The sequence below is a fragment of the Electrona antarctica genome (assembly GCF_951216825.1).
Source record: "Electrona antarctica genome assembly, chromosome: 6".
Lineage (NCBI taxonomy): Eukaryota > Metazoa > Chordata > Actinopteri > Myctophiformes > Myctophidae > Electrona > Electrona antarctica.
Window position 1 is genome coordinate 38,293,074 of NC_136811.1, and position 27,997 is coordinate 38,321,070.

At 42.5% G+C, this 27,997-nt stretch overlaps 1 protein-coding gene across 2 annotated transcripts; it reads left to right on the forward strand.

Annotated features, from left to right (window-relative positions):
* Window positions 1–419: 419 nt before the first annotated feature.
* Window positions 420–27,956, forward strand: LOC306924195 (mitogen-activated protein kinase kinase kinase 5). 2 transcript variants are annotated; one of them, XM_079502603.1, is made up of 28 exons: window positions 420–921; window positions 1,054–1,193; window positions 1,611–1,798; window positions 2,075–2,243; window positions 2,837–2,943; window positions 3,498–3,668; window positions 3,928–4,040; window positions 4,249–4,408; window positions 6,018–6,168; window positions 8,714–8,818; window positions 9,203–9,252; window positions 11,589–11,684; window positions 13,456–13,540; window positions 14,070–14,203; window positions 16,054–16,181; window positions 17,530–17,666; window positions 17,957–18,062; window positions 18,224–18,381; window positions 18,779–18,977; window positions 19,277–19,454; window positions 19,972–20,137; window positions 20,674–20,880; window positions 21,928–22,033; window positions 22,462–22,732; window positions 23,167–23,279; window positions 25,688–25,785; window positions 25,991–26,067; window positions 26,516–27,956. In XM_079502603.1, the coding sequence occupies exons 1-28, from the start codon at window positions 582–584 to the stop codon at window positions 26,610–26,612; spliced, it is 4,050 nt and encodes a 1,349-aa protein (XP_079358729.1). In that variant the 5' UTR covers window positions 420–581; the 3' UTR covers window positions 26,613–27,956. The 2 variants fall into 2 exon arrangements, with proteins under 2 accessions (XP_079358729.1, XP_079358730.1); XM_079502604.1 differs by having other exon boundaries at window positions 20,695–20,880.
* Window positions 27,957–27,997: the final 41 nt, after the last annotated feature.

Consider the following 27,997-nt stretch of genomic DNA (forward strand, 5'->3'; position numbering starts at 1 on the left):
CACTTATGAGTCCATTTGGTTCCATTAGTACACAACACCAAGGATTTTACAGCGTATATTGCTGTCCAGATATATATAAACATGCCATCAAACGGGGGTCTGTTCCCCTGACCTAATTCATGTCAAACTGGTGGTCTTTGAAATTAAAGACCACACTAAATCACCAATGATTCGCCATGCAATTACTATTTGCAACGGTTGACCTTAAAACTGTTGTGTTACTTGCAAGCAGTTGAGAGAACTTGAGACTAGTTGCCTTGGTGCGGTTTGGGTTTAAAACAAAAAGGGTATGCTGCGCATGAACCACTGACTGACTTCCACTGTCAGACAGCAGATGTCGCGCAAGTGTCATTCCTGGCGCATCTATTGATTATGTTTTAGGACAAGCGGGGTGGGACCATACCGGGACAGGCAAAGAGCAGAAGGCGTGTCTCTAAAATGGAAATGAGTTCAAGGAATGTCACGGGAGAAGGAGATGCACCTGGGGAATTGCGAGAGAGTGTTTTCGTGGTAGTTTTATTCGGTCGAGGAGGAATGATGTTTTAGTGTTGAGAGCTTCAGTGTCAACCAGGTCAAACATCATGTATACGACTGAACGCAGGCGAATGAGCCTGCGGTTGCACGAAGTGAAGAGGAAAGATCCAGTCTGGGTTTCAGCTGGAAGTTTGTGGCACGACCCCTTGGCTTTGGAACTCAGTCATTCCAACAAACAGCAGGTTACCTCTCCGCGGAACAGGAACAGGGCTGTGTCCGTGGCTTATATTGTCATAGAAGATGCTTCTGTGCCGCAGACCGAGGAGAACCTCTCACTGAAATGCCTGAAAGAAGCCTGTGCGGACGTACACGCGGTGTTCAAAACCATTTCGTTTGAGAGGATTGCTCTGGGAACGACAGATATTCTGGATAGCTTCTACAACGCAGGCAAGTGTAGGCATGCTTGCTTCGAGTGAATTGGTTTGACAGGAACCCCCGGCGCGGTTGTCAGCCAGTGTTTACTCAGGTAAAGCAAAAGCAGACTGACAAACCTGTTTTTTCCTTGCCCCTGTCTTCCAGATGTGGCCGTGGTGGAGATGAGTGACACTTTCTGCCAACCGTCGCTCTTCTATCACCTTGGCGTGAGAGAAAGTTTCAGTATGACCAATAACATCATTCTGTACTGTTACAAACAGGAGAGTGATCTCCAGGCTCTCAAGGTAACTAACTAGATCGGTTTCCTGGGTATACCTAATGGTCCATCCATAAACCATCATTCATGCGCCATTCATGCGTTATGACTCATGTCTGCTATGTAATGTGCATGTTGGTGGTCTGCAGGGAGTTGTTTGTCAGCTCAGCTGGGAGGTTATTTTGTTTTGCGAATGCAATCATACCCTAGTTATTTGCCAGCTGGGCCTGGGAGGCTAAGTGTCTTGAATGCAATATTTTGGTAAAGTTTCCCCTTTAGTTTCTCCAAACACTGTCAAGAGTTTAGTCTGGCCAGCTGGGATTCAAGCCCCTTTGAGGCTACACAGTACAATGTGAATATCTGAACGTATATGAAGGCAAGCAGACTTTTGCATTGTATATGGTAGCCGCCAGCCGGTCATATTACGCTTGTTCTCCACCCACAGGAGCAGTGTGGAAGCTACACCTTCATTCCTTACATAGTGTCACCTCAGGGCAAGGTGTTTGCATGTGACGCTACCATGATGAAGGGGATCAAAGAACTAATGCAACCCAGTTTCCAGCTAGAGCCCTTGCTCACCCCACTGGTGGAGACGCTGGTCCATCTCCTAGAAAATGTTCATGTTCAGTCCAGGTCAGACACACACCTCAAAACAACCATGTGCCATCAAAGCTTTGATGTATTTCCAGTATACTAGTCTATTTCTTTGATAATACATCCTACACCTGTAACATGGTATGTATACATCTACAAAGTCTCAGGCTTTGCTGAGTACAAACTGATGTTGTGGGATGTTTGTGTTACTCCTCATTAGTTTAAGTTAGTTGGATTGATTTGGCGGTCAGTTGAGGTTGACAAGTTCTCAAGTACTTCAGTGTTATTAGCTGTTTATGCACTCTTTAATGGCAGTGAGTACTTCCGGGAGTCGATCCGGCATGAGATCCGTACGGCGCGGGAAAGGTTCAGTGGACAGGCCCTGAGTCAGGAGCTGGCCCGCATCCAGAAACGCCTGGACACTGTGGAGCTGCTCACCCCTGATATAGTCATGAACCTGATTCTGTCCTACCGTGATGTTCAGGTGTGTACTGTGTGCGTGCGTGCGTGCGTGCGTGCGTGCGTGCGTGCGTGCGTGCGTGCGTGCGTGCGTGCGTGCGTGTGTGCGTGCGTGTGTGTGTGTGATTGAGCACATACTATTTATTTTCATAGCTATACTTCAATGCATGTGTCTGCTATGGCAAAGGCTATTACTGCAGAAAATAGATATGGATGACCATTTCATGAATGTGCAATGGTCATAATGTGCTTTATAAATAAAATGATAGGCAACAGCCAACACAGGATTGTTAACAAATTAAATGGCACATTTTCATATGTATATTTGTAATTATGACAAAGAACCAGAACCAGCCGCAGTTAAATGGATCCAGTGCTGCTTTGCTGATGGACGGAGGATCAAAACTCGCTTTTTTTTCATCATGTCACATTTTTCACCTTTTGTAAATAAATGTGGTTTTGGATCATAAGAGCAGCAACATTTCCATGTCAGTGTGCAGGCCTTTTATGTTATTCCGAACAATTAACAATGAAATTATTCATTATATATGAACTATTCAAGGGATCTTCTAGCCTAATAAATGATTCATTGCAATTCTGCCCTCTTGCTGTCTGCAGGACTACGATGCCATAATCTCACTGGTGGACAATCTGACCAACCTACCCATGTCTGCAGTGGCAACACATCCAAATATAAAATTCCACTACATATTTGCACTAAACAGGTACCCTGATGCCTTCTGGACACCCTTATTTTGGTTTTGCCGATCAAAATCAGGGCATTGTGTGAAATAGGGCATGGATGAAGAGCAAATTGTTTGTCGAATCTTCCTCGGAATGGACAAAATTAATCAAAAAGACTGTCACTGTCATACAGCAGCGTCGTGGCCGTGGCCGTGCCAGTGGTTTTATTTTAGTTTGCACAACAATAGGACAGGACATACTGTACAATCGTTTGATAAAAACACAGCAACTACATGGTAAAAATCAAATTTGATAAGCAAGTCATGAAGATAAAAACAAACTCATGGGGATTATAAAAGCATATTGATTTAAACAAAATGAAAGAAAAAAGTTTATGGTATGAGCTGTGACATAGCATATAGATTCTTTGAGACACATACAGGCATTTGGGGGTGTGGCCGAGTTCACCATTGTTTTGTAGATGCAAACAACACAGGTAACAGCATAGCTAAAAGAATGTGAAACAAAGGGAAATGCATTTTCTTTTCAAAGTTCCACAGTCTGCTGATGCTGCAACTATACCTTTACATTCCAGGAGGAATCGCCCCGGTGACCGAGCAAAGGCTTTGGAAGTGATTCTGCCAATCGTGGAGTCGGGGAGCAAGGTGGCGTCCGATGTCTACTGTCTCTGTGGCCGTATCTACAAAGACATGTTCATGAGCTCTGGGTTCACTGACCACTGCAGCAGAGACCAGGCCAGTTATTGGTGAGGACAAACATCAGTAACCTGTTTCGACCAGTCATGTTTTAATCTGGCTTTTCTCATTGTCAGTTTGTCACACACCCATAAAAAGGGTCTGAGTTTCTGTTTCCAGTGCTTAGGATGAGCTGATACTAGTGTTTATCCACTTTAAAAAGAGTTTTGAAAAAAATTGGTTGTGTGCGTGCGTGTGTGTGTGTGTGTGTGTGTGTGTGTGGGCAGGCTTCCCACTCAGTATATAATAAGTCATTGTGTGCTTTTCCAGGTATGGCAAAGCTTTTGAAGCAGAACCAACCCTTCACTCTGGCATCAACAATATAGTTCTCCTGATGGCAGCGGGTCACGAATTTGACACCTCCATTGAGCTGCGCAAACTAGGTGCCTTATTGTATTCTTCTTCTTGCCGTCCATGTTCAAATCCCGATGGAATGTACTGCACACTGCACCCATTTTGACAAACGTTTGCACTTTGCCTACACAGTTGTGATATTTTGATATCAGAGGAAACCATTTCTTTCTGAAATGGATGTATGGCATTTTGATAATGACACTGTGATCTGTATGTTTTTATGGTGTTTGTGTCCAGGTGTGACCTTGAGTAGCTTGCTGGGGAGGAAGGGCAGCCTGGAGAAGATGAAGGAGTACTGGGATGTGGGATTCTACCTGGGGGCCAGTATCCTCTCAAACGAACACAGGAAGGTCATTGAGGCCTCAGAAAGACTCTACAGGCTCAAGGCGCCCGTATGGTGAGTCAACAAAAATGCTGTGTAAGATGTTATCAAGGGTAAGACCACTTTTGTAGAGGTTTGGGTTGTGTAGTTACCTTGCCATGATGTAACTCCAAATGTGGACAAGAAATCAAAAATAATTTCTCCAGTGATTAGAAATTGATAATTCAAAATATGCTCCTCATTGACTTACATTGTACGCTGAAACAGCTCTCAAAGTCACTCTTTTAGTATGTAAACAAACACAAACAAAGTTGTTTCAGACAATATAGAGCAACACCAAAACTCATGTGGTTTTATTTCTTCATAAAAATGGTAACTTCCTGTTGATTTTACTATATGAAGATCTGGATCCGGATCCATGGATCCAGTCCGGGTTTTCTTCTGAATAAAAATGGACAAATCAACAGGAAGTTAACATTTTTATGAAGAAATAAAACCACATGAGTTTTGGTGTTGCTCTATATTGTCTGAAACAACTTTGTTTGTGTTTGTTTACGTACTAAAAGAGTGACTTTGAGAGCTGTTTCAGCGTACAATGTAAGTCAATGAGGAGCATATTTTGAATTATCAATTTCTAATCACTGGAGAAATTATTTTTGATTTCTTGTCCACATTTGGAGTTACATCATGGCAAGGTAACTACACAACCCAAACCTCTACAAAAGTGGTCTTACCCTTTAACATTTATGTGTAATACTTTGTTTAAACATATTGACCAGTAAGAAGGAATCTGCAGAAGTCTTATTTGTTGCCTTAAGCCCAGCCCACACAATGATTTGAGCCCTTATAGACTCCCCTGACCGTCCCCCATACGTACAGGAGATCTCGGTTACAGGCATCAAAATGTACTTAAAGTAATAAAAGTAAAAGTACTCATTGTGCAGAATGTGCCATTTCACAAGTTCAAAATGTGTTGAAAATAGCCGATCTACAAGCTCACAATGTGTCGCATTGTGAGCTTGTAGATCGGCTATTTTCAAATCGCCGAAATGTATAGGTTAATGTGTGTTTTCTAAATCTCCAAAGTAAATAAGTAAAAGTAAAAGTACAAATTTTGGCTCTGAGATGTAGTGGAGTAGAAGTACAAGTACTGGAAATTGGAAATACTCAAGTAAAGTACAAATACCTCAAAATTGTGCTTAAGTACAGTACTTAAGTAAAAGTACTTAGTTACTTTCCACCACTGCACACACACACAATCTAGCATGTATTTTTAGTGTGTTGGCAACCAAAACCAACACTAGATTTTTTTGTACCTGCCTGCAAGAGAGGGGGAGAGAAGAATGACAAAAAGTCATAATTTTATATAATATAATGTGCCATGGAAACGGTAGACTGTCTCGTTGCCTTGTTGTGGAGTGAACACTGTCCAGCTTTAGCGACAGCATGTCTCCTCTGTTTACATCCCATAGCCTGGAGGGACTGCGGCAATACTGTTGTTGTAGAAACAACAGTTTGTAGTAGTTTGGCGCCTGGATGTGTGGACTGTCCAATTTTTAAACATTGCAAAGGGATTCTGTGTTTGCAAGTTGGAACTCGTTGTGTCACGAATCATTGGTGTGGACTCGGCTTTAGAGCATGTTAGAATCTTGTGGAGTCAGTGAGTTTGCTTTGTTTCCTGAAGGTATGTGGGCTCCATCATGGAAACGTTCATCCTGTACCGTCAGTTTGCCAAGCCTCCAGAGGTCAGATCTCCAAAACAAGACACAGTGGACTTTTGGATGGAACTACTGCTGCAAACCTGTAAACCCACCATCTCCACAGATCGCTGTCCAGTAAGACCACAGCTTCTGTTCCTTCTGGCAGTCTGTCATCTGTGGTAGTGATGTCTGTTAGTTGTGCAAGTTGACTAGTAAGCTCGTACAGCAAGCTTGCAAACACAATTATAATTATAAACGGCTTTAAAATAACCCCAAACTTGTTTTGAGTGAAATATCCCTTTAATCATGTCCAGGTACTATTTTCGGCAATCCATTAAAAGCAACAATAACATAACTTACATAATGATAATAATACAATGTTAATAATAAGTGTCTGCAAGTTGATTGTCATAACGTACTAAGGAAGGGAATCCAATGGCTTTCTCAGCTGACATGATAAGAATCTTTACACTGCGGTTCCTTAAAACTATTATCTCCCTCAAATGTTCATTGTACACCCCAGGCTATCACTGGTCCGAGGTCAACAGATGAGAGTTCTGCTTATCTGGAAACTTCACCCTGGCTTTAGGCTGGGCTCCAGACATAACGGAGCACTCAGTTGCAGAAACACATGGGGATGAACGAATACAGAATATGAATTGCATTATCTCATACTGCCCTCACACCAGCAAGTGATGGTACAAAATGTGTAAATGAGTAGCCTTCAAGTCATGGCAACCCATAGGTCAGGTGCCTAGTAGTGCATTATCTCCTGTTTCCTTGGACTGAGGCAGCTTAATGTACAAGGACACCCCTTGAAATGACACTAACATGTCACAGGGACTTACCCCCATCCAGCTGTTGATGCTGAATGCCAAGCAGTGTACCATTTGTATTGTGTTTTCTGTAGAATTATACTCAAGTAGGTTATTAATAATAAGTGTGCTCAGGTGGGCAGAAATCAGAACTAGTACCTACTACCTTGGGCCGGCCCAATTCAATCACTATAACAACAATGTCATTCATGAAAATACCAATTTCCAAACGTAGCCTACAGTGTATGTTTGAGCACAGCCACTCTGCTTAACCAGTGGACGTCAGTGAGGCAAGCTTAGCTATGGTGTGCAGGGGGAGACAACGTAAAGGGGACCACCGCGGTATGCACTTACACACAGTGGCTCCATTGTTTTCATTTTTCAATGATGATCACACACAACGGCAGTTTGCTGATGTGGCAGTGGCAAGTGTAGAGAGAGAGTGTGGCACTGGCTACCACACACGGATAACTGGAATCTTTTAATGAATTAAATTGTTTTGTTTTACTCTTCCAATTACGGGATCTCTGTATAAATGTCATCCTAGTATTCAGAAACAGTGGGAGTCATGTGTACAGTAACCCACCCAAATATATTCACTATCGTACCTAATGGGTCATGTTCAGTTTGTGGTGAACACCATCGCAAGCTTAGTGCTCGAAAGCCATGCTTTGTTTAAGCTATATTCTATTCTTGCTTAATCAGTGGAAGATTCATTGTTTGTTGGTCATGCCTCCTGAACTGTACACAATTTCAAAATACAGGCTTAAAATCCAGGAGTTTGAGGTCACACAGCTTCTGGTTAACCACCCTCCCAGATCCTTATCCTGACCTTAACCACACCTAACCTGACTAAACTGAACCATCTCTAAACCAATGCCTAACCACAACCATTTTAACATTACTACATTTTCAGGTCGCAATGTGGCCTGCCTTCAAATCTAGTCACACAACTATTCTCATGGCAGACCCTAGCTCTGGTCCATAGTGTTAAGGACTTATCCTTAATGCTATGTTACTTTCAACTTCCTGCACACGCATGAAAGACTGCAAGCCCGTCGACCGCTGCAAAAATAAAAAGGTTTTTGCTTCTCACCAATACAAAGACGGTTTTGTGAATTCGAAAGCCTACTTTCCCTAGCGGAAAGCACTCTGCCCCCAACCACACTTATAAAATGCACTTTTTGACCAGAAAAGATTGTTTTTTAGAATATGTTTTAGTTACTCCACTGCACCCTCACAGATCTTGTCAATGGAAAATCCCATTTACCAGATTTCTCCTTCCTGTGAAATATTTTCACAGGAAGGAAAATTCCTGTATTTTAGACATGTGGCGGGGGGCTCAGAGTGTGTCCACTAGGGAAAGTAGGCTTTTGACTCGACAAAACCGTCTTTGTATTGGTGAGTAGCAAAATCGTTATTTTTATTTTTGCAGCAGTCGACAGGCTTGCAGTCTTCCATGCATGTGCAGGAAGTTGAAAGTAACATGGCATTAAGGAGAAGTCCTTAATGCTATGGACCAGAGCTAGGCAGACCCCCTAACAGTATTTGTCCAAATTTGATGCAGATCTGAGTAACGGTGTGCAAGTCCGGAATCGGATGTTAGTCTCTGACATCGACCTACAAGGCCAATTTATATAGGATACTGTACCCAAATTTAGGTTGGCCCACTCCTCTCTGCTTTTGCTGTTTTTCAAGGTTCTTTATTGTTGTTATGTCTTGTGTAAGGTAAGATTTACTTTTGTTTGGCTTCTTGGACATTGCAGTATTATAGTAACAGTGAGCAACAATATGCACACATTGCACAGTGTAGGTCATATACTGCCGACTCAGGAGCCACTACCATTTTTACGTTGTCATGACAGGTGCTGATTCTGGAACCCACCAAAGTGTTACAACCAGCCATAGTGTGCGTGAGTGAAGAGGACGTGAGCCGCACTGTTCAGCTGAAACACGTCACACCCTTAAAGGTATGTAGACCCTCTGGCCGCCCGTAGCCACTTGCCCCTGAATACCTATGCCTTCTGAACCTGTCTGCATAAGAGAACCTGTGCAATAAAAGTTCCGTCTATCCATATTGCTTATTCCCTTTGCATTAGTTTACGGCCTAGTCCATGTTTAACCAGAAAAGGTATGAGGTGTTTTCTTTGAGTGTCGTGTGGAAACCTGCCGCACCTTGCTGCCTGAGGGCTGCTCACACAGTGTCTCTTTCATTTTCACGTTTATGTGTAAATATATCTGACTGTATTTGTTCACTGCGCACACTGTGTGTAACTGAGTGTGTGTCCGTGTTTGTTTGAGCAGGCTATTTCTTTCCTCCTCTCTTGTATTTAACAAAATCTCTGCTTCCACAGAAAGGCTTACACCAGTGGACTTTCCCAGCATCTGCAATCCGAGGAGTGAGGTAAGGAGGAAGGAGTACAACATGTGCTAACTTCTTTAAGCCTACAACGTCTTTCTGCTTATAGCTCTGGGTGTGTTCAAGTCAGAAGTGCCAAAACAAATGGGGTTTCTTTGGAAGCCTTGGCTATCTGTCCGTTTTTCTTTTTCTTCTTTTTTTTTTTTTTTGCTTCTTTTTTTCTTTTCATTTCCCCTCAATGCACTTTGAGCATTTGTTGCTTGATGTTTGTATTTGTGCATGTCATATCTGGCCAATGACCAAAGTCACTGTGTACTTTAGACTGGTATTGCCTTCTGGAATTGCCTTCTAATCCGGCTTTGACAATTCTTATCAGGTAATAATCCGGGGAAGACTATGAACATTCTTATTTATATAATGGCCAATGACCTTTGTTGGTTTATATCATAATTTCCCTAGGGGGAAGGTCAGGTGTCAGAGCAGCACAATGTACAATCTATCAAAAAATGTATATACGAGTGGATATATTTACAAACTAGAACTGCACTCTGTCGAGTGCCTACTTTGCACACAAGTAGGCCATAGATGGCCTACTAGTGCGCAAGCAGAGCGTGCAAGTACTGTGCACCTCTACAATTACCTTACTGTAGACCGATACGCATTACCTTTAGTCCACCCGACACCATCGATAACCAATTATACCCTGGCATTGGTACATATATTCATCACGTCATATGCTCATATGTCTATATATGTGTATATGTCTATATGTATACGTAATTTCTGAGTGATTAGTGGTATAATGTGGTTACTCGGGTGGTTTGATGCGTACGGTATGTCCCTTTTTCTTTAATCCACCTGACACTGAAACATCATTACGTCACCATCGTAAACCAATTATACCCTGGCATTGGTACATAATCTTCATCACGTCATGGGACATCCGCGGAAAACATACCTGCACGGTCTGCTTCCGTATGTCCGGGGCCAGCATATGACGTCATATCATATGCATTCTAAGGGACATTAGTACATATCTTCATCACGTCATGGGACATATGCTTCGTAGCATGACGGAAAACATACCTGCACGGTCAGCTTCGTGCCAGCATATGACGTCATATCACATGCTGCTAAGGGACATACGCATCGTAGCACCTGGCTGATAACATTACTTGCATGCTCTGCGTGCGCAAGTAACTATCAACAGTGAATGAATATGAGAATGAATCCTGTGTAAACGGGTTTCAACAGGCGGTATCTGGGTAATAGGTAATATGTAGAGTATATCAACTTATCGTCTTATCAGCAGTGAATAAGAGAGAATATTAAGTCTGTCATTGTCAGTATGTTGGTTGTCCTGACCAGGCATCTGTCACAGACTCAGTTATGTTGTGTACATCCCAGTAGTCCAGTGTGCCAGAGTCAAAGTCAGTAACCTCAAAGAAACAGAACAGACTAAACTCTCTTATGGGCTCAGCTTGGTTGTGGAGCCTGATTGCTGCTGGTACAAAGGAGTGCCCAAGTCGCTTTGAGGTGTGTCAAGGGGATGAGTCTGTGGCTGGGGAAGAGGAGCATTCCTCATCCCCGCTAGCTCATCATGGAGATGAGAGGGGTTTACCTGGATAGCGTCCAGCTTCCTCTTCATCCTCCCCAACCGCCTGCAGACTGTCTTATCTTAACTCCATCAATGAAGCTAACCTTTCTCACCAAATACTTTTGTTGGTATCCTTTCTTTGTTACTATAGAGTTAGACTGATGGCAACATCTGCAGCAACCTGTTACACATTGACAGCAATAGTTTTGATGAATTTCAATTAGGGATGGGCAATTAACACACATCGGTGTCGGACGATATTGGCCTTAAACCAATATCGGTAATCGGTATCTGTAAAATAATATATCGGTTTTAGCAGATTTCTTTTTAATAATAATTATTTTGGAAAAAACAAGTCTGAAAAAGCCTTTCTGATGATGAAGGCTGCAAATTCTATCAGTGTTTTCTGGGAAAGCTTTCACAACAATTTGGAACATTTTTAACTAAAAATACTACATTCAAGCTGTTTATGTTGGGATATGGGACATTTCAATAACGGTGCATCCCTAGTTTTGGCATAAAGAGGCTTTTTTTCAAATTCACTGTTTATAAGCCTTTTTCAGAATGGCCAAAATTATATTTTTTTTAATACAGAATGAGATCATATCGACATTGGTTATATCGGATATCAGGGCATAGCGATAGCGGCAATTAATTATATCGGATATCAGGGCATAGCGATAGCGGCAATTAATTATATCGGATATCGATATCGGCCAAAATGTCTCATCAGTACATCCCTAATTTCAATGTGTTAATCTTCGATTCATTCATTGACTCCCAGTGCCTCCAAGATTGATGAGCGGAGCTGCTTCCTGTATGTCCACTATAACTCTGATGACTTCCAGCTCTGCTTCCCTACAGAGCTGCACTGTAAAGGGTGAGGTGTTGTGTGTGTGTGTGTGTCTGCGTGTGTGCCTGACTTTTTTTTGGGATCCCACGGGATGGGTTTAAATTAAGGGATTGCATTAATCCTATGATTGGGACGGGAATGAAAGTCAACGGGAGCGGGCAGGAGCCGGAATGAGATGACCAAGTGCCCATTTTTGTAGTCATCTTTCAGTGAGCCAACACTGTAACACACGTCAAAAGAACTACACATGCAGGGAGGGAGGAGGGAAAGCTGAAAACCGAACGCAACACATGCACACAACAATGAAAATGGAAGTGAGACGAAAAGAAGAAAACAACAGCAACATTGGTAGTAATATTTAGTGGGAGTGGGATTGTACGGGAGTCGCCCTACCAGGAGTGGGATGGGATGGGACTTTTATGGGATTTTTTATTTGCCATGCAACTACTTGCGACCATTATCACCAATGGCATTTGCAAAGAAGGGCATTGGTGCGGTTGACTTTAAAACTGTATTGTTGCACAGAGTTGAAATTTGAGGTTTGGGCTAAAGATAGAGAAATATGTAGCTACTTGTGGGACAAACAGTGGAACAACAAACGCTAGTTTGCTATGCTAGTTTGCATTATTAACAATAGCATTTAGACTATGTATGCAACATATACAATACAATATAGCATACATATCTATGTTGCTTGTTGTAGCATAGGTAAAACATTCTATATTGGCAATGTAATTATGTTGTGGCCATGAATCCTCCCAATTTGAATTGAGCAGCTTGAGGAGATGCACACAGTTGCAGTCTGGTTGACTGCCCACACTGTCTGGGTGACTAGGTGATTGGTTGGCTGACGATAAACCTGACCAAAATATCAGTCTGGCTGCCATATTGGCCATTATTTGACTTTTTGACAGTATCAGTATAGGCAGTTCTGCAGCCGATGTGTCCCAATTGTTAACCACTTTCAACCTGGTGTCCCTGATTTGGGTATGTCACTAAATCATCGGTGCGGCTCCACAATAAGTTACAGACTCACTAACAGACAGAAGTCTGATTCATGCACTACTGACTTAGTAACTTAACTGACAATACATCTGCTGGAAGGAAAGCAAGCAGCCAGCCAAAGATGCACAGACAGAAACACAAATAGCCCGAAATAGACACATTCTCTGGCCAGTGGCCAGGGGAAATGTGTGTGATGTGATCACGCTATGAATCATCATCCCTTGTTAAAGGCAATGACAGATGGATCCTATTCACTCTCACTTCAATGGACAATGTCAACATTACACAGAAGGGGAAATGGGTTTTATTTCACAATTTCTACTCTCGCCCACTTTGGGGAATTTGGGGTGTGTGTGTGTGTGTGTGTGTGTGTGTGTGTGTGTGTGTGTGTGTGTGTGTGTGTGTGTGTGTGTGTGTGTGTGTGTGTGTGTGTGTGTGTGTGTGTGTGTGTGTGTGTGTGTGTGTGTGTGTGTGTGTGTGTGTGTGTGTGTGTGTGTGTGTGTGTGTGTGTGTGTGTGTGTGTGTGTGTGTGTGTGTGTGTGTGTGTGTGTGTGTGTGTGTGTGTGTGTGTGTGTGTGTGTGTGTGTGTGTGTGTGTGTGTGTGTGTGTGTGTGTGTGTGTGTGTGTGTGTGTGTGTGTGTGTGTGTGTGTGTGTGTGTGTGTGTGTGTGTGTGTGTGTGTGTGCACTAGTTGCAATGCTCTGCAGAGCTTTAGTCGGTGTAATGTCTGTATCACTCGCTGTTTATATTTGTAACATCGTAACATCCTGCCATATTCTCTCACCTCTCCTTAGTTTCTGTGAGCTGGTGAACTCCCTGCTGCGCCAGGCTGAGGCCCCCGTGGAGGACCCCAGTCGTCTCACTGGAGGAATACTGGAGGTCGGTGACAGTCCTGTCTCTGCCAGAAACCACAATTCTATTTTCGAGTTCCCTGGCTTTGACCAGTCAAAAATAAAAGTAAAATAAACTCCTAAAACAGAAGCTATAGGTCAAACATTGAAGACAAGTTATATTCCCATTTCATACCACCATCATATTTTTCTCACAGTTGACTGTAGCTTGTGTGTCTGCTAGCATATAGCATATTCGTGTTATATTCCTTGAACTGTGGAGTCTGGACTCGAAGTCTGTGAAAGTGGTGATGCATTACGAAGTGCAGTTTTTCAGCCACTTAAAGCCTAATTATACTTAGTTTCTCATCGACATTGAGCACCGAAATGATCATATCTAAAAGCTTACAATGCACTGCAAAGCGACGTGTTGTGATATGCGCTTGAAATTCAGTTATTTTCAGCGAGCAACATGGCGAGCAACCACTGTTTGAAGAACTGAAAATTATTTCACAAGCGGCTGCAAACGCTTTCACTTTCGACTGTCTTTGTCTGCTCCTCTCCATGCCATTCTGCAGTACATCTACGAGACAAATGAGAATGGAGACAAGGTGGTTCTAGGTAAAGGGACATATGGAGTGGTTTACGCTGGGAGGGACCTGAGCAACCAAGTCCGCATTGCCATCAAGGAGATCCCTGAGAAGGACAGCACGTATGAGAAGACAATATAAATATTTACTATTTCATATTTGTGTCATCCCTGCTTTATCTAGAAGGATTTGTTTTCAATTATGACTGCCTCTGTATATTATCCCACTTATTCCATGGCAATTTATGAACAAAATAATTTAATTTAACTAATTTAAATAATTTAACTTTAATATTGATTAGAAATGATTTTATTAGCTTACAAGCTTCCCCTCCCATAGCAACATAAAAACAAAGGCAGAGCATCAGTCTGTTATCAGCTGTCTGCCATCAGGAAATAATCGACCACAGAATGTCGTCATTGACATCAGGTGTTCAATAAATAATGACGTAAATATCTCGAGTAGACCCACAAATTGCGAATACATTTCCCTCACTTGTTTGTATTCAAAGACATTTCTCTCATGTTAAAATGATTACCAGATGGTTCCTTCATAGTGTCCTTAGGCGGAAAACAGTTGACACTCCCAGAGGAGATGGATGTGCGCTGGCATTTTTCCTTTCCATGTTTACGATCCACTAACCTCCCCAAAGAGCTCAGCTCCGTTGCCTAGTCCAGGGGTTCTCAACCCGTGGGTCGCGACCCCTCGGGGGGTCGCCAAATTATTTTAGGGGGTCCCGAAATTATTTAAAAAAAAAAAAAAAAAAATTAATTTCTTTTTCACGATTTTTCAAAAATAGCAGACCTACAAGCTCGTAGCGCGCCACTCGGTGGCGCGCTATGAGCTTGTAGATCTGCTATTTTTAAATAGCTAAATTATAACAATGCTTAAAACACCAAAAGGGGTTCCCGCCCAAAATGGTTTAAGGTTATTGTAGCAGTCAATTTATATTGGGGGTCGGGAGGGGGCGGGGCGGGGGTCCCGAGACGTTGCCAAAGCATTTTCGGGGGTCCCCGGCCAAAAAGGTTGAGAACCCCTGGCCTAGTCCTCTGTGGAAGTAAGGGAAACTTAAATCACTTTTTCAAAGTGTGCAGCAAACCACACGTTACAAACAGCTGTCAGAGGAGCTATATGTTATCATTTTTTGAGGATGCAAAACTAGATTTTCACCACTTGAACCCCAGCAGCCTTGTTGTGGGGCTAACATTTGTGGACAATAGAATACCTACAAGCACACTATCTGTCGCTGCGCAATTTTGAAGATCTACTATTTTCAGATATTTAATGTAGCCCTTGGTCAACTAAGCATTTGGTTTAATTGGTTAAGGCACAAATGTATGTAAAAAGAAGAAGAAAAGGAAACCGCAAACTTAGATGAGCCATAGGTCAAACACTCTATTAAAACGACATCAAGTTAGGAGGTGAAACATCAGAGATGATGATCGATGCCTTTAAAATAGAACCTTTCAGTGTGGTATACACAAGAGGCATTAACCACTTCTATATATATATATTTGTTCTCATTTGGCACCTAGATCGCCATTTGACGCCTCCTGTCCAAACGCCCTCTGCGCATAACACTCACAAAAATACATAAACAAACATTCCGCTGGCTTATGCTGTCTATGGGGACGCAGTTTTTAGAATCGTAATATCTCGGATCCTTCTATTTGGGTCAAAATAAGCTTGATTTGTGCCTCATTTCTCTAAACGATATGATCCTCGATTACAAAACGTATGTTTTGGGTGAATTAAATAACAATCGCGACACATTTTTTGGCATCCATTGTTTGGTATGCCCATATGATGACCACGGATATGGTCTAAAAGTGTGAAAAACGTATTTTTTATTTCACTACACCTTTAAATTACTGGATGGCACCCTGAGCCACCACCAGATGGCGCTGTTGGCGGTAAATGAGTTAACATTCTATAATATTACCTTGTGTTTGTGTCTCTTCTTTCCTCCCAGGTACTCCCAGCCTCTTCATGAGGAGATAGCTCTCCACAAGAGGCTGAAGCACAGGAACATTGTGCAGTACTTGGGATCTGTCAGCCAGGATGCTTTCATCAAGATCTTCATGGAGGAGGTTCCTGGAGGTGCGGGTTCTAGTGTTGTCAATAATGCTGTCATACTCACGAGTGTTAATTGTGGGCTAGCAGCAGTGAGCACACAGGCAGGTCTACACCCACACACAACACACAGACAACTGAATTTGTACTATTTGTTTTTGGCTTGAAGCAAGCCCACATTGTTTCTGCAAGAATAATATTTTCTAGTTTAAAATATTTGTGTGTGTGTGTGTGTGTGTGTGTGTGTGTGTGTGTGTGTGTGTGTGTGTGTGTGTGTGTGTGTGTGTGTGTGTGTGTGTGTGTGTGTGTGTGTGTGTGTGTGTGTGTGTGTGTGTGTGTGTGTGTGTGTGTGTGTGTGTGTGTGTGTGTGTGTGTGTGTGTGTGTGTGATAAAAAAGAAAGTATTTAAATGTTATTTTGTCACTGTTTTCAAAGCTACTCAGTGGAACATTCAGTTAGGTAAGAATCAACAGCTTAGCAGGCCAGCATCAGAGTACTGAAAGCCAGGCGCTTGTTGCAGGCACTTGTTGCAATACAATGCCATTATTTAGCTGCCAGGAAGTAAGAGAGAGTGTGTACGTACATGCGCGTATGTGTGTGTGTGTGTTTACTGGATTTCTGTGGGATGTTTACTGGCAGACGGCGATAAAGGAAGTGGGTGTATGAAATCCTGCCAGCTCAGGAAAAACAATGCACTGTGTTCTTTGTGGAAAAATATCTTCAAAGTGAAGTTCATATTATTTGTTGTTATAGGAAGCACAGATATCGTTACATACAACTAGGCAAAGAAAGTTTGTTTCACTGACAAACTGTTAAAAGCCCAAACCACACCAATGATTCACCATGCAACTCCTTGCAACTTGCAACCATTATCCCCAATTGCAGTTGCATTGGTGCGGTTGACCTTAAAACTGTTTTGTTTCCTCTGTACTTGTTGAATATTGACTACCGGTATTTTCCTTTGCCATGTAATCCCAACACAAATTGTATGCTCTCTTTACCTCTGTCTCGACTGAATGTGTAAAATATTTTAACCAACTCCCTTAAACCTATAATCCTGTCCCAACATGCATGTTGACCTTAAATTGTTTCATAGATGCCCCCTGTTCTCCATTTTCCCCACCCCTCCCACAGTGAAATGCAGCTAGAATGGTAGAAAGCTAGTTGTCTTCATTCTAATGCGGTATCTATGAAACAATTCAAGGCCAACATGTATGGTGGGACAGGATTATAGGCTGATTCATGGGTACATGTGTTTTGGTCTGGATTTCTCCTTTAACACTAATAAAACACCATGCATGTCACCAGTAAAGCAGCAATGTCTCTAAATTGTTGGAGAGGATGACAGAGTTGTGTTTTTATCTTGTTTTGCATAGGAAGCTTGTCATCTCTCCTCCGCTCCAAATGGGGTCCTCTGAAAGACAATGAAGCCACCATCATCTTCTACACAAAACAGATCCTAGAGGGGCTCAAGTATCTCCATGACAACCTGATAGTCCATCGAGACATCAAAGTAAGCATGGAGTCTGTTAATGGAGTCTCTGGTCTTCTATTCTATTCTCTTCTCTCCTCATATTTGAGTACCTAAAGCATCATTTGTACTTACAGTGTTGTTGCAAACCGTTGTCATGCACCGATAATCTACAAGCTATTTACAATCTCCAAATGTGTTGCACCATGACACGTTGTTTATTATTTTTTAGGTACTTCACATTGTGCACAACCAAGTATAAATCAGGCATTACACAGAATGATTAACACAATAACACTTTTCAATATTGCAATGCATTTGTTTCCACACAGGGGGATAATGTGCTGATCAATACCTACAGTGGTGTGCTGAAGATCTCTGACTTTGGGACGTCCAAGCGGTTAGCAGGGATCAACCCATGTACTGAAACCTTTGCTGGTAAGATTACCAGGACGAACACACAAATGGAAAAAAGAAGAAAAGAAAGTCTGTATGTGACACTTGGTGGTTTTGTATTATGTGCACTGCATCCAGCTAACTATTTTTCCTTGAATGGATGCATTGCATTTCACATACTGTATCGTCATGATATTCAATAGGTACACTCCAGTACATGGCCCCAGAGATCATAGACCAGGGCCCCCGGGGTTATGGGAAGCCGGCAGACATCTGGTCCCTGGGCTGTACTATCATAGAGATGGCCACGGGGAAACCACCCTTCCATGAGCTGGGCAGTCCTCAGGCAGCCATGTTTAAGGTACAGTATATTTAGGTCAACTCCAGTTAAGAATTTCTATAGCCTTTCTAGAGCTGGGCGATATGGACAAAATCATCTTTTATTTTATGTTTTAGTAATGTTTTAGAAATCATTGAATTAGCAGATTTACAAGCTTGTGAGCTGGTCAGCTATTTTTAAAGTATACAATAGGACTTAAGTGATTAAAACCAGGAAGTCTACACTTATACCTTATAATGATCTTACAATAACTAATATGCCAGATGATATCTAAATTACCCAGCCCTAAATCTGGCACGTTGTAGCTTTGCCTGGCAACTTCTGTCTCTTATATCTGAGAACTCCAACCTGATTTGAAAGAAGCCCCTCTTCATAACCATGGAGTTGTTCAAATAAACTCTTAACCATCCCACTTCAGGTGGGCATGTTCAAGATCCACCCCAAGGTTCCAGAGTGTATGTCTGATGAGGCAAAGGCCTTCCTCATGAGCTGCTTTGAGCCAGACCCGGACAACAGAGCCACGGCCACACAGCTGTTGAAGGACGGCTTCCTTAGATGTAGGAAGAAGACCAAGGCTCCAAGGGAGCCAGAGGCTAAAGACACATCGCCATCTTCTGGTGAGACTTCACTGCCAGTTAATGTCTGAAAATTGGTGGTTGCTATTTGCGGTTTCTTGGCATGGTAAAGTTTGGGAACTCCTAATTTATACTAGCCATCTTTGTTCATAGCTAACTAAAAGGTACATTTCAATCACCTTTTCAACTTACTGTATCTGTGATAATAATTGTGGTCCGTTTTTATAAAACATTTATAAGTCCTGAATAAAAACCTGAAACCTCTAGCTACAGCTTGACTCTGATATTGCAGGTGACTACTACCTGAAACCTCTAACTACAGCTTGACTCTGATATTGCAGGTGACTACTACCACCGCAGCTTGTCTGTTCCCGTCTCCATCCATGTGGAGGACACAGACTCCTACTCAGACATGATAGACTTCTCCTGCTCCCTGGATCTCAGGCGGGTCACATCTGTCATCAGAGAAGATGATAGCTCAGCCTCAGAGAGCCCACCCTCCACTGCCAGTTTCCTGAAGTGAGTCTTGTCAGATATGAAAATAACATATTTGAATGCTCAAGCCAAGGTTTCTCGTGCTCAGACAGAGCTGGGCAAGGCAACGTCTTGTAATTAACTCCAAAACTCTTTAAAACTGAGCTCCCTGACATAATTTGGTCAATTCAGAGGAATGCTGCTAAACACTGTGGTTGCACCTGTTTTGATTGGCTTGTTGTTCTGTTCTTTTGTAAAATGTAATGTAATGGACCTAATGGATTTGGATTGTGTTGTATTGTAACCTCAGCTACATTGAAAATGAGGGCTTGCCTACAACTGTACCCCCGATTATAATTAAAGGTGATCTCACCATCAGTTTAATAAATTCCCCACTGGTTTTGATAGATATTATATCAAGTTAGACCGCATCCATTATAGTTACTAGAAGCTAATGTGATGATATAGTTACATTATATAACCTTTGTAGTTATATCTTTTGTCATATTGTGTTCTATCTGTTGAAAGATATTGTGTCTCTCTGTCCTCCACTGCTGGTCAGTATTCCAGAGGACTCTCCCATGGACATGAGCAGCCCAGCCACAACAGGGGAGAACCTGGGTCTGTTTCTGCTGAGGAAGGACAGCGAGAGGAGGGCCACCCTGCACCGAGTCCTCACCGAGTACATCAGCAACGTGGTGTTCAGCATACAGGACACCATGCCTCAGGTTGGTGAAGAGGACACTCACCGTGCATCACACTCATACATTTCAAATCACTTTTAAGACCACGTTAGTAAGGGCGGTGAACATTCATTGATTAATGCAAACATTTTATCCGTAATTATCAAATGAAGCAAGGAAACCGTTATCACAGTGCAGAAGGTACGGACAGTAGACACAGATTGTAATGGTATCATTGATATGTAATACATTTTTCTATGGTATGTTTAACTAACCATTTGATAGATGCTACTGATACTGGTGCTACTGCTGACAGTATGCAAGGATGGCTGGTTTTGTATAGTATTCATCGACACTGACGATGCACTGCCGAACCCCCCAACGGTTTTGCTCTCACATCTGTGGAATTAAATGCATACGTGGGGGGCTGTTTGTGTGTGCTTATCTAGAGGGGGGGTTTCAGAAATGCGAATCTTTTCATTAAGCTTGTGTAATGTCTAATATTTTCTAGATCTGTTTTAATAGGAAGTGGCATAACACTCTTGTACATTCTGTGTGTGGTTTTGTTATATCTTTCAAAGTCATCTCTAACTTTTAAAAAGCATGGCGAGGGCTCATCGCTTACCCCAGAGCACATCACAGAGCTGATTGGCTGCTTGGGAGAAAACATCCGCTCTCCAGACAGGAAACAACTGACCAGCAGCCTCCTCAGCGTGCGAGCGAAGCTGCTGGCTGCTGCGGTACCTCTAAACAGCCTGCAGGCAGTGCTGTTCAGCTTCCAGGATGCGGTAGGTCACCTCAGAGCAGATGCATACATTGTCAGCATTGCACCACCTTAGGAGGCTTATTCTCCTTGAGCTGTTTGCAAGTTTAAGGAGATAGTATACATATATTGCCAAAATGTGGAAGAAATCGCCATGTTTTAATTTATGCCGTTGGTTGGAATATTCCTTTTCCTTTCCTGAGGGTTTCAACTAAAACAGTGGGGGTTTTCAACTTGTTTATAACTAGTGGAAAGACGTGTGTACTTGCATAAACCTTGCATAAACCTCCTATTTCCATATTTCATCTTGTATAGTTTGTGATTAATTGATAAATGATTTAATTAATATTTTCATATATTTGTTGTATGACAGTGTCACACAAAACTAGCAAAAACTGCCGATCTATCACGATGTGTTGTGAGCGCTTTTTCTTTTTACATATTCAATTATAATAATGCCCACAATAGGGATGCCAGGTTGAAAGTTGTTAAGTCTTGTCAAAGTCAAAGTCGTACAACTTGTCACGCGCGTTACCGCAGTGAAATTAGTTCTCCGCATTTGACCCATCTCTTGGGAGCGGTGAGCCGCAGCCAAGGAGCGGTGAGCTGCAGCTGTGCCACGCTCGGGAATCACTTGATTAGTTGATTTGACCCCCCAATCCAACCCATTGATGCTGCGTGCCAAGCAGGGAGGCATTGGGTCCCATTTTTACAGTCTTTGGTATGACCTGGCCGGGGATCAAACCCCGACCTCCCAGTTTCAGGGCGGACACTCTAACCACAAGGTCTGGTCTGTGGTTTTATACTTTTTTTTTGTGGCTTTCGCCTTTATTTTATATATTTTTATGGAGGGACAGACAGTAGGCTGACAGGAAATGGGGAGAGAGATGGGGGAAGACTTGCAGTAAAGGACACTGCCAGACTGGATTACCAGCCAAGGTGCCTGGACCACTGAGCCATGGCCCAGGCCGGTTTTATACATTTTTAAACAATGAAAAGCATTAACAAAAACAGTTTTAGACATAGAAGGCTTCTGCCCAATAGTGACAATGTGTCCATTTCCTGTTTTTAGGTGAAGAAGGTGTTGAGGCAACAGCAGGTGAAACCCCACTGGATGTTTGCCCTGGACAATCTGCTGAGACAGTCAGTGCAAGATGCCATCACTGTGCTCCTGCCAGGTACAACTGTTCATTTACCCTCATCAGCCCAGTGCTTATCAAGGACCCCCAAATTGATATGTATATTTGGCCATTCTAGCCTAGTGGATCTGAGGTTATGAATTCACAAATATAACATTTGAGTTCCTTGGCCTATAAGAAAGTTTATTTATTTAGTATTTTGCGACATTGTACTTTTTACTCCACTATTTGAAAATAGCCGATCTACAAGCTCACAACGCATATTGAGCCTGTGGATAAGCTATTTTCAAATTATTTTCATGCATTTTTGAAAACTTGTGAAAATAGGACATTCTGCATAATGAATACTTATTACTTTTTTTCTTCTTCTTTTCCAATGTTGAATAGATGTTTATGTTTGTTCTTTCTGATCACATCCATAGTACTTCTGCCAGTCCTTTACCCAGGCTTTTCTGTGTGTCTTCCAGAGCTGAAACTCCAGCTACAATCCTCGTTTGAGTGTGACGACGGCAGCACTCCTCCCGATACCGAGCGTCTCAGTGTATCAGAGCTCCCTGAAGTTTTTGCCACTGACCAGAGGGTGGCGCCAGCAGAAACACAACTGACAGAAGAGCCTGCAGATGAGTGTGCAGATGAGTGTCCAGCTATAGCCAGACCCGGCTCCCCCGCAGACCTTCCAGTCACCACCCACTGTCCCCTGAGCCATGAACTGAGAGGGCTACGCCTGGAAACCAGCAGGTAGCCTTTAGCTTTCTATGTGATCAAAAAGTTGAATCTGCAATAAACAAGTGGGAACTTATTACTAACTTATTGCCAGTGTGCAGACTTAACCACATGAACCCAAACCTTGCGTCACCAGGCTTTCCACCTCGGAGGAAAGCCTGGTCTGTCCTTAAAGTGTGGCCATGACTGTCATACATAAAAATCCCAATTTCACCATAACTTGTAAATGTATTATTTTGCAGGCAAAAAAGAAAAGGTTTATAATAATAATAATAATATTAAGCATGTGGGGTCAGGAAATAGTGCCTAGTGATGACTTTTTATAAGCCGATATCAGTGCACCAAATAAATAAATAGTAAAAATACCCTGGAGTACCTCGAAAGCGACAATGTGTGTTCTAGTGTTGGTGTTAATTGTTACCGATGAATGGTGATGCGTGTGGTTCTAGACTACTGAGCCAGTTGAGTGACAAGGAGAAAGAGTACCAGGAGCTCCTGAGGAACTCTGTCCAGAGGAAACAGGACCAGATTGACATGCTGAGGAACACAGTGGTCACCACAGGTACATTATGGTTCAACATGTCTTCTCTTCACACAGCCATCTGTTACAACCAATCTCAGCATGGAGGTGGATCTTTGTTTCCGTCTCTGTCGGGCAGAAACCTTGTGTATTCAAATTTCATCTTTTTATGTTTTTGCATGAATGAAAATGTTTTGTCATATGACCATGACACACAAAAAGTAGTGAAACGGCTGATCTTCAAGCTCAAAAATATGTCACGATGCAATGCAACACGTTGTGATCTAGTAGTTTATCAATTTCCTTTAACGTTTTCAAACTTTTTGAAAAAATGTATGTGGGTTTTATAAATATTGAACAAATTAAAAGTATTAACAAGAGCTGACTAAATAACTAAACATTGGATCCATTGGAAGGAACACAGGTTATTTTTTTCCATCTCCAGAAAACGGTCTCTTGAACATACTACAAGGTTTTCTCCTGACAGCGATGTTACATTTGAGGCCCCTAATGTTTGAAGACCACTGCAATTTCATGCAACCGGTTGCATTAGTGTTAGCCAGACAACTATTCCACAATCTCCGAATGCTATAGAGTCCGGAAACTACACAAAAATATATTTTAAAATATTTGTTTGCGTCCAAAGGTCACAGTTAACTATGGAATCGCGCATTTCCCGTCAGTTAGTGTATCGGGCGGTGCCCAGGTCTCGTGACATCATGTGACATCATCAGGGATGGAGATGTGGAGACCCTGATGTCATAGTAAATGCGAGCTGCTGTCGCAGTTATAAGCCCATATATGGAGATCCCTGATGTCATCAATATTGGCCAACAACTCATCTGACCTCAAACCCTTAGATCTCCATATATGGATATATGACAGAACCTGTTCTGACATTCCATATGTTGATCCTTTCCCATCCATCCTTCCTCTTCGATGTCTCCCTTTTGACTTATACCTGTCGATTCAAATTTCAAACTCTAGACGGGCCTTCCCCAAAGTGCAGCTGCGCCCGGCAGCCGGTGAAAGCTAGAGTTCTCAACGGGCCCACCTGTCCATTCAAACTCTAGACGGGCCTGGCCCAAAGTTATTAGTGCAGCCACGCCCGGCAGCCGGCAAAAACTAGGCTCTCAACAGGCCACGAAAATTAAGGCCCGACCCTACCTGGGCCTCATCCAAACCCTGTACACTCAAGAGAATGTCCCCGCTACCACCCTTAGATCTTCATATACTGTATGGAGCTGACCTGTTCTGACATTCCATATGTTGATTTGACCTCATGAAACCCTGTACACTCAAGACATGCTCCTTATATGGCCAGCACAGAATTCATTCCATGTTGATCTGACCCCTCATGCCAAAGCGCCAGCACTCGCCCAGCAGTCTGCCATCAACGAGGCGGATGCGTGCATGCAACCTCACCCTTCGTTTCGCACCCTCAGGTGTCTTACTGGTCAAATATATTTACATTATGTTTTTTAATATCCATTCTGCTAAGCAGCAAGCTATATATGCTTAGATTATTTCGATTTCTATTAGGATACATTTGCGCTGTAATCCTGGGCACCACTCTCCCTTTGGAGCCTTGAAATGAGCTCATGCTTCCTTCAATGCATGATGAGTACCTACCCTAGGGGACACGGGGAGAACATGCAAACTCCACACAGAAAGGCCCTTTCGCCAACCCCACTAAGGTATGGGCGCTGATGACGTGGAGGAGAGAACACGCCCCCGCCCCACAGCGTCCCCGGCGGAAATCGAACCCGGGACCTTCTAGTTGTCTGGTGACAGCGCTACAGACTGTGTCACGTGCCCCCCAGCTCTGGTTTTCTGTCTTTAGGCATGGACCACTGGAGATGATTGCTACCTAGTGTGTTCAAACCTGATCTGTCAGTTCGGAAGGATTAGAATCTGGCTGATGAAACATGCTGCTACTGTAAACATTGTGTGCAGACCGCAGTTATCACCTTGTGTTATGCCTGTCGCTCTCCCAAAGTCTTGTGATGAGACTTGGGGCCCAATTTTGCGAGTCTTTAAATGTTTTTTTTGTGGCTTTCACCTTTTTATTTTATATTTTTATGGAGGGACAGACAGTAGGCTGACAGGAAATGGGGAGAGAGATGGGGGGGAAGACATGCAGTAAAGGCCGTCGGGATCGGGAGTCGAACCCGCGGCACACTGCCAGACTGGATTACCAGCCAAGGTGCCTGGACCACTGAGCCATGGCCCAGGCCATTTTGCGAGTCTTAAGTATCAGGTCTTATGACTTAAGACCGAGAGGAGTGGCCATTGCCATTTGTTTATTTTGAGTGGCCAAACAGCATTGACCACACCTCCAGGTGTGACCTGGTACTGGTACTTAAGACAAGCAAAATCGGGCCTTGTATCTGCAAACACCAAACTAGACCAATGGACTAATACTGGTCTTCTCTCCCTTGTGAGCGTAGATGGTGGCTTGTGTCCACAGAGAAGCCCTAATCCAGATGCGAAGGCGTTGGTACGTTGGCTCAAGGCTGTTCCGGTAGACCAAGATACTATCGACAAGGTAACTTGTGCATTACTCGCTGAAACAGAAAGTTCACTACTGTATACTCCAGGTATCAGTTAAACTTGAAACTCAATTCCTTTTTTCTTACACTTAAATAGGCTGAATGGCATCAGTCAATCTTGTTATTAGCGTGGTTGCTTCATTATTACATAAAGACATCATTTCACGTATGTGTGTGTATGCGATCCTGTTTTTCCTATAGTTGTGCTCTCACGAGTTCACGTTGGACTGTCTTCTCCACATAGCCTGCAGGGATGACTTAATGTATTGTGGCATAAGGTGAGCTGTCTCCACGCATCACCCTCACACATCCTCACACATGCTGAAACACGCTCGGCTACAGAGTTACTAGAGAGAGGAAAACACTCACTTTTAATTAATGTAAATGACTATATTCAAAGTGGTTATGTTACACATTGAAACACATTGAAACACTGATATGACTTTATACAGTAATATGAGCACAACTGGTAAACATCCCCTGATGCACGTACAATTCCTCTGGCTGGAATTTCTGTGCTGGATGTCTTATTGAGTTGAGAAAGGGGTTTTACAAGTATAACACCTTGCTTGAAAAACCTAGCCATCTTTCCAATTGTCATATTTAAGAGATATAATCCCACTTTTATGACATTTCTGTAATATGAAATAATATCAAAACTCATATTGTTTTGGAATGTGGCATTTTTACAGTATGTGTATTCGGGTATCCTGTATTCCTTCCCAGAGGTGGCATGCTGTGTCGTATCTGGGCTGCCATCACTGCCCGCAGGAAGGGCCAACTCAGCACGCATGCAGAGGAGAGTGAGGACACACTTCTCTGATAGCTGTTGAATCAACGGACAACAGATTTATTGATAGGCTGGTCCTATCAGCACAACATGTTTATAATGAACTGTGACAATGAAGGTACTGGTGGTGTGCAGCTTTTTGTACAGGTACCATTGTCATTTGGAATTGTTTTGGACAGTTCTCTTGTCGAACAAACTGCTGATTTCTGGAAATGGCATAAGCACCATTTGACAATTATACTTTTATTTTACTCTACAGGTGGGTTGGTTTGTGTTTGCAGAAAGAGGTATTGACTCTTAGCTTGTTTTCTTAACTTTTTGTGTTAAGTGTGATGGAATGTAGATATCTCCCTGTCAAAATAGGACCTGCTGTCTATTTTTGCAGCTTATCTTGAGCTTGGCAGCAAGGGAATTATTTTTACCCATGCCTGCTGCGCTGCACGCATAGGGTGCAGTGTTCTGCAAATGCTCAATTGGAATGCCATTGCTTTTATCAGTGTAATTAGAATTTATAAGAGGTGAAAAGGGACACAGGATGTTTAGGTTCTGAACAAAATATGTTGGCCATGGCTAATTTTAACAGGTGTGTTTCAAACTCATTCAAATATCCAGGGATGTAATTTTCTTTTACACTGGAGATTATGTGGACATATGATAGTCTGGAAGAACTGGTCAGCCAGTGCTGACCAGTCTTACAATTCCACACATGCCTTTCCATCTGATGTCATACTGTTCACATTACCATGGAGAACAGTTTGAACGTGTGCGTGTGTCTTTGTGTACACCTGTATGCGCATTCCTGTATATTGGATTTCTGTGACAATGCGCTAAAGGAAGTGAGTTGAAGAATTATATTTTGCACAAAGCTTGTCCACATGAGTGGTCTCTGTGTGGCATTCTGTATTTGTGTATTTTCATCTATTTAATTGTGAAATTATGACTCAGGACTCGACCTTGGTGAGATAAAATGGTAAATGATGTCAATTATTTTTGAATAGTTGTCTGGCTAACACTAATGCATTGGAATTATGGGGCATATGGTGACTCAGTTCTGATGCTACACTATGTCATTATGGGTATTACTTCATGGAGGGATTGGGCTTGGTTTCACTCCGTAAGGATATGAGTAATGTTTTTTGCTCAGAATGTTACTTTAACTGAAGAAAGCAGTGGAGCTAGATCAGGCATGAACTTGGTGTGATGAAATTTATGTGATAACACCCTTCTTACTGCAAACCCAACCCTGAAATCAGGTGGTCTATTTAAAGCTACAATCCCAAGTTTTATGTCCCTCGTCTCCCTTTCCAAATGGAGAGCAGAGCTGTAATTGCAATGTTGTCTGAACAACAATAAAGATGACAGCACATTTGTGTTCAATCTGGTGTGCTGCCTCCTTCAAATAACTGACATTAACCAGT

Bases quoted from the DNA above. Each gene is read 5' to 3' on its own strand.
- LOC306924195 (XM_079502603.1), top strand. From the start codon at position 582: ATGTATACGACTGAACGCAGGCGAATGAGCCTGCGGTTGCACGAAGTG. The intron at 6,169-8,713 runs GTAAGACCACAG...TTGTCATGACAG, and splicing joins TCTCCACAGATCGCTGTCCA to GTGCTGATTCTGGAACCCAC. The intron at 18,978-19,276 runs GTGAGACTTCAC...CTGATATTGCAG, and splicing joins AGACACATCGCCATCTTCTG to GTGACTACTACCACCGCAGC.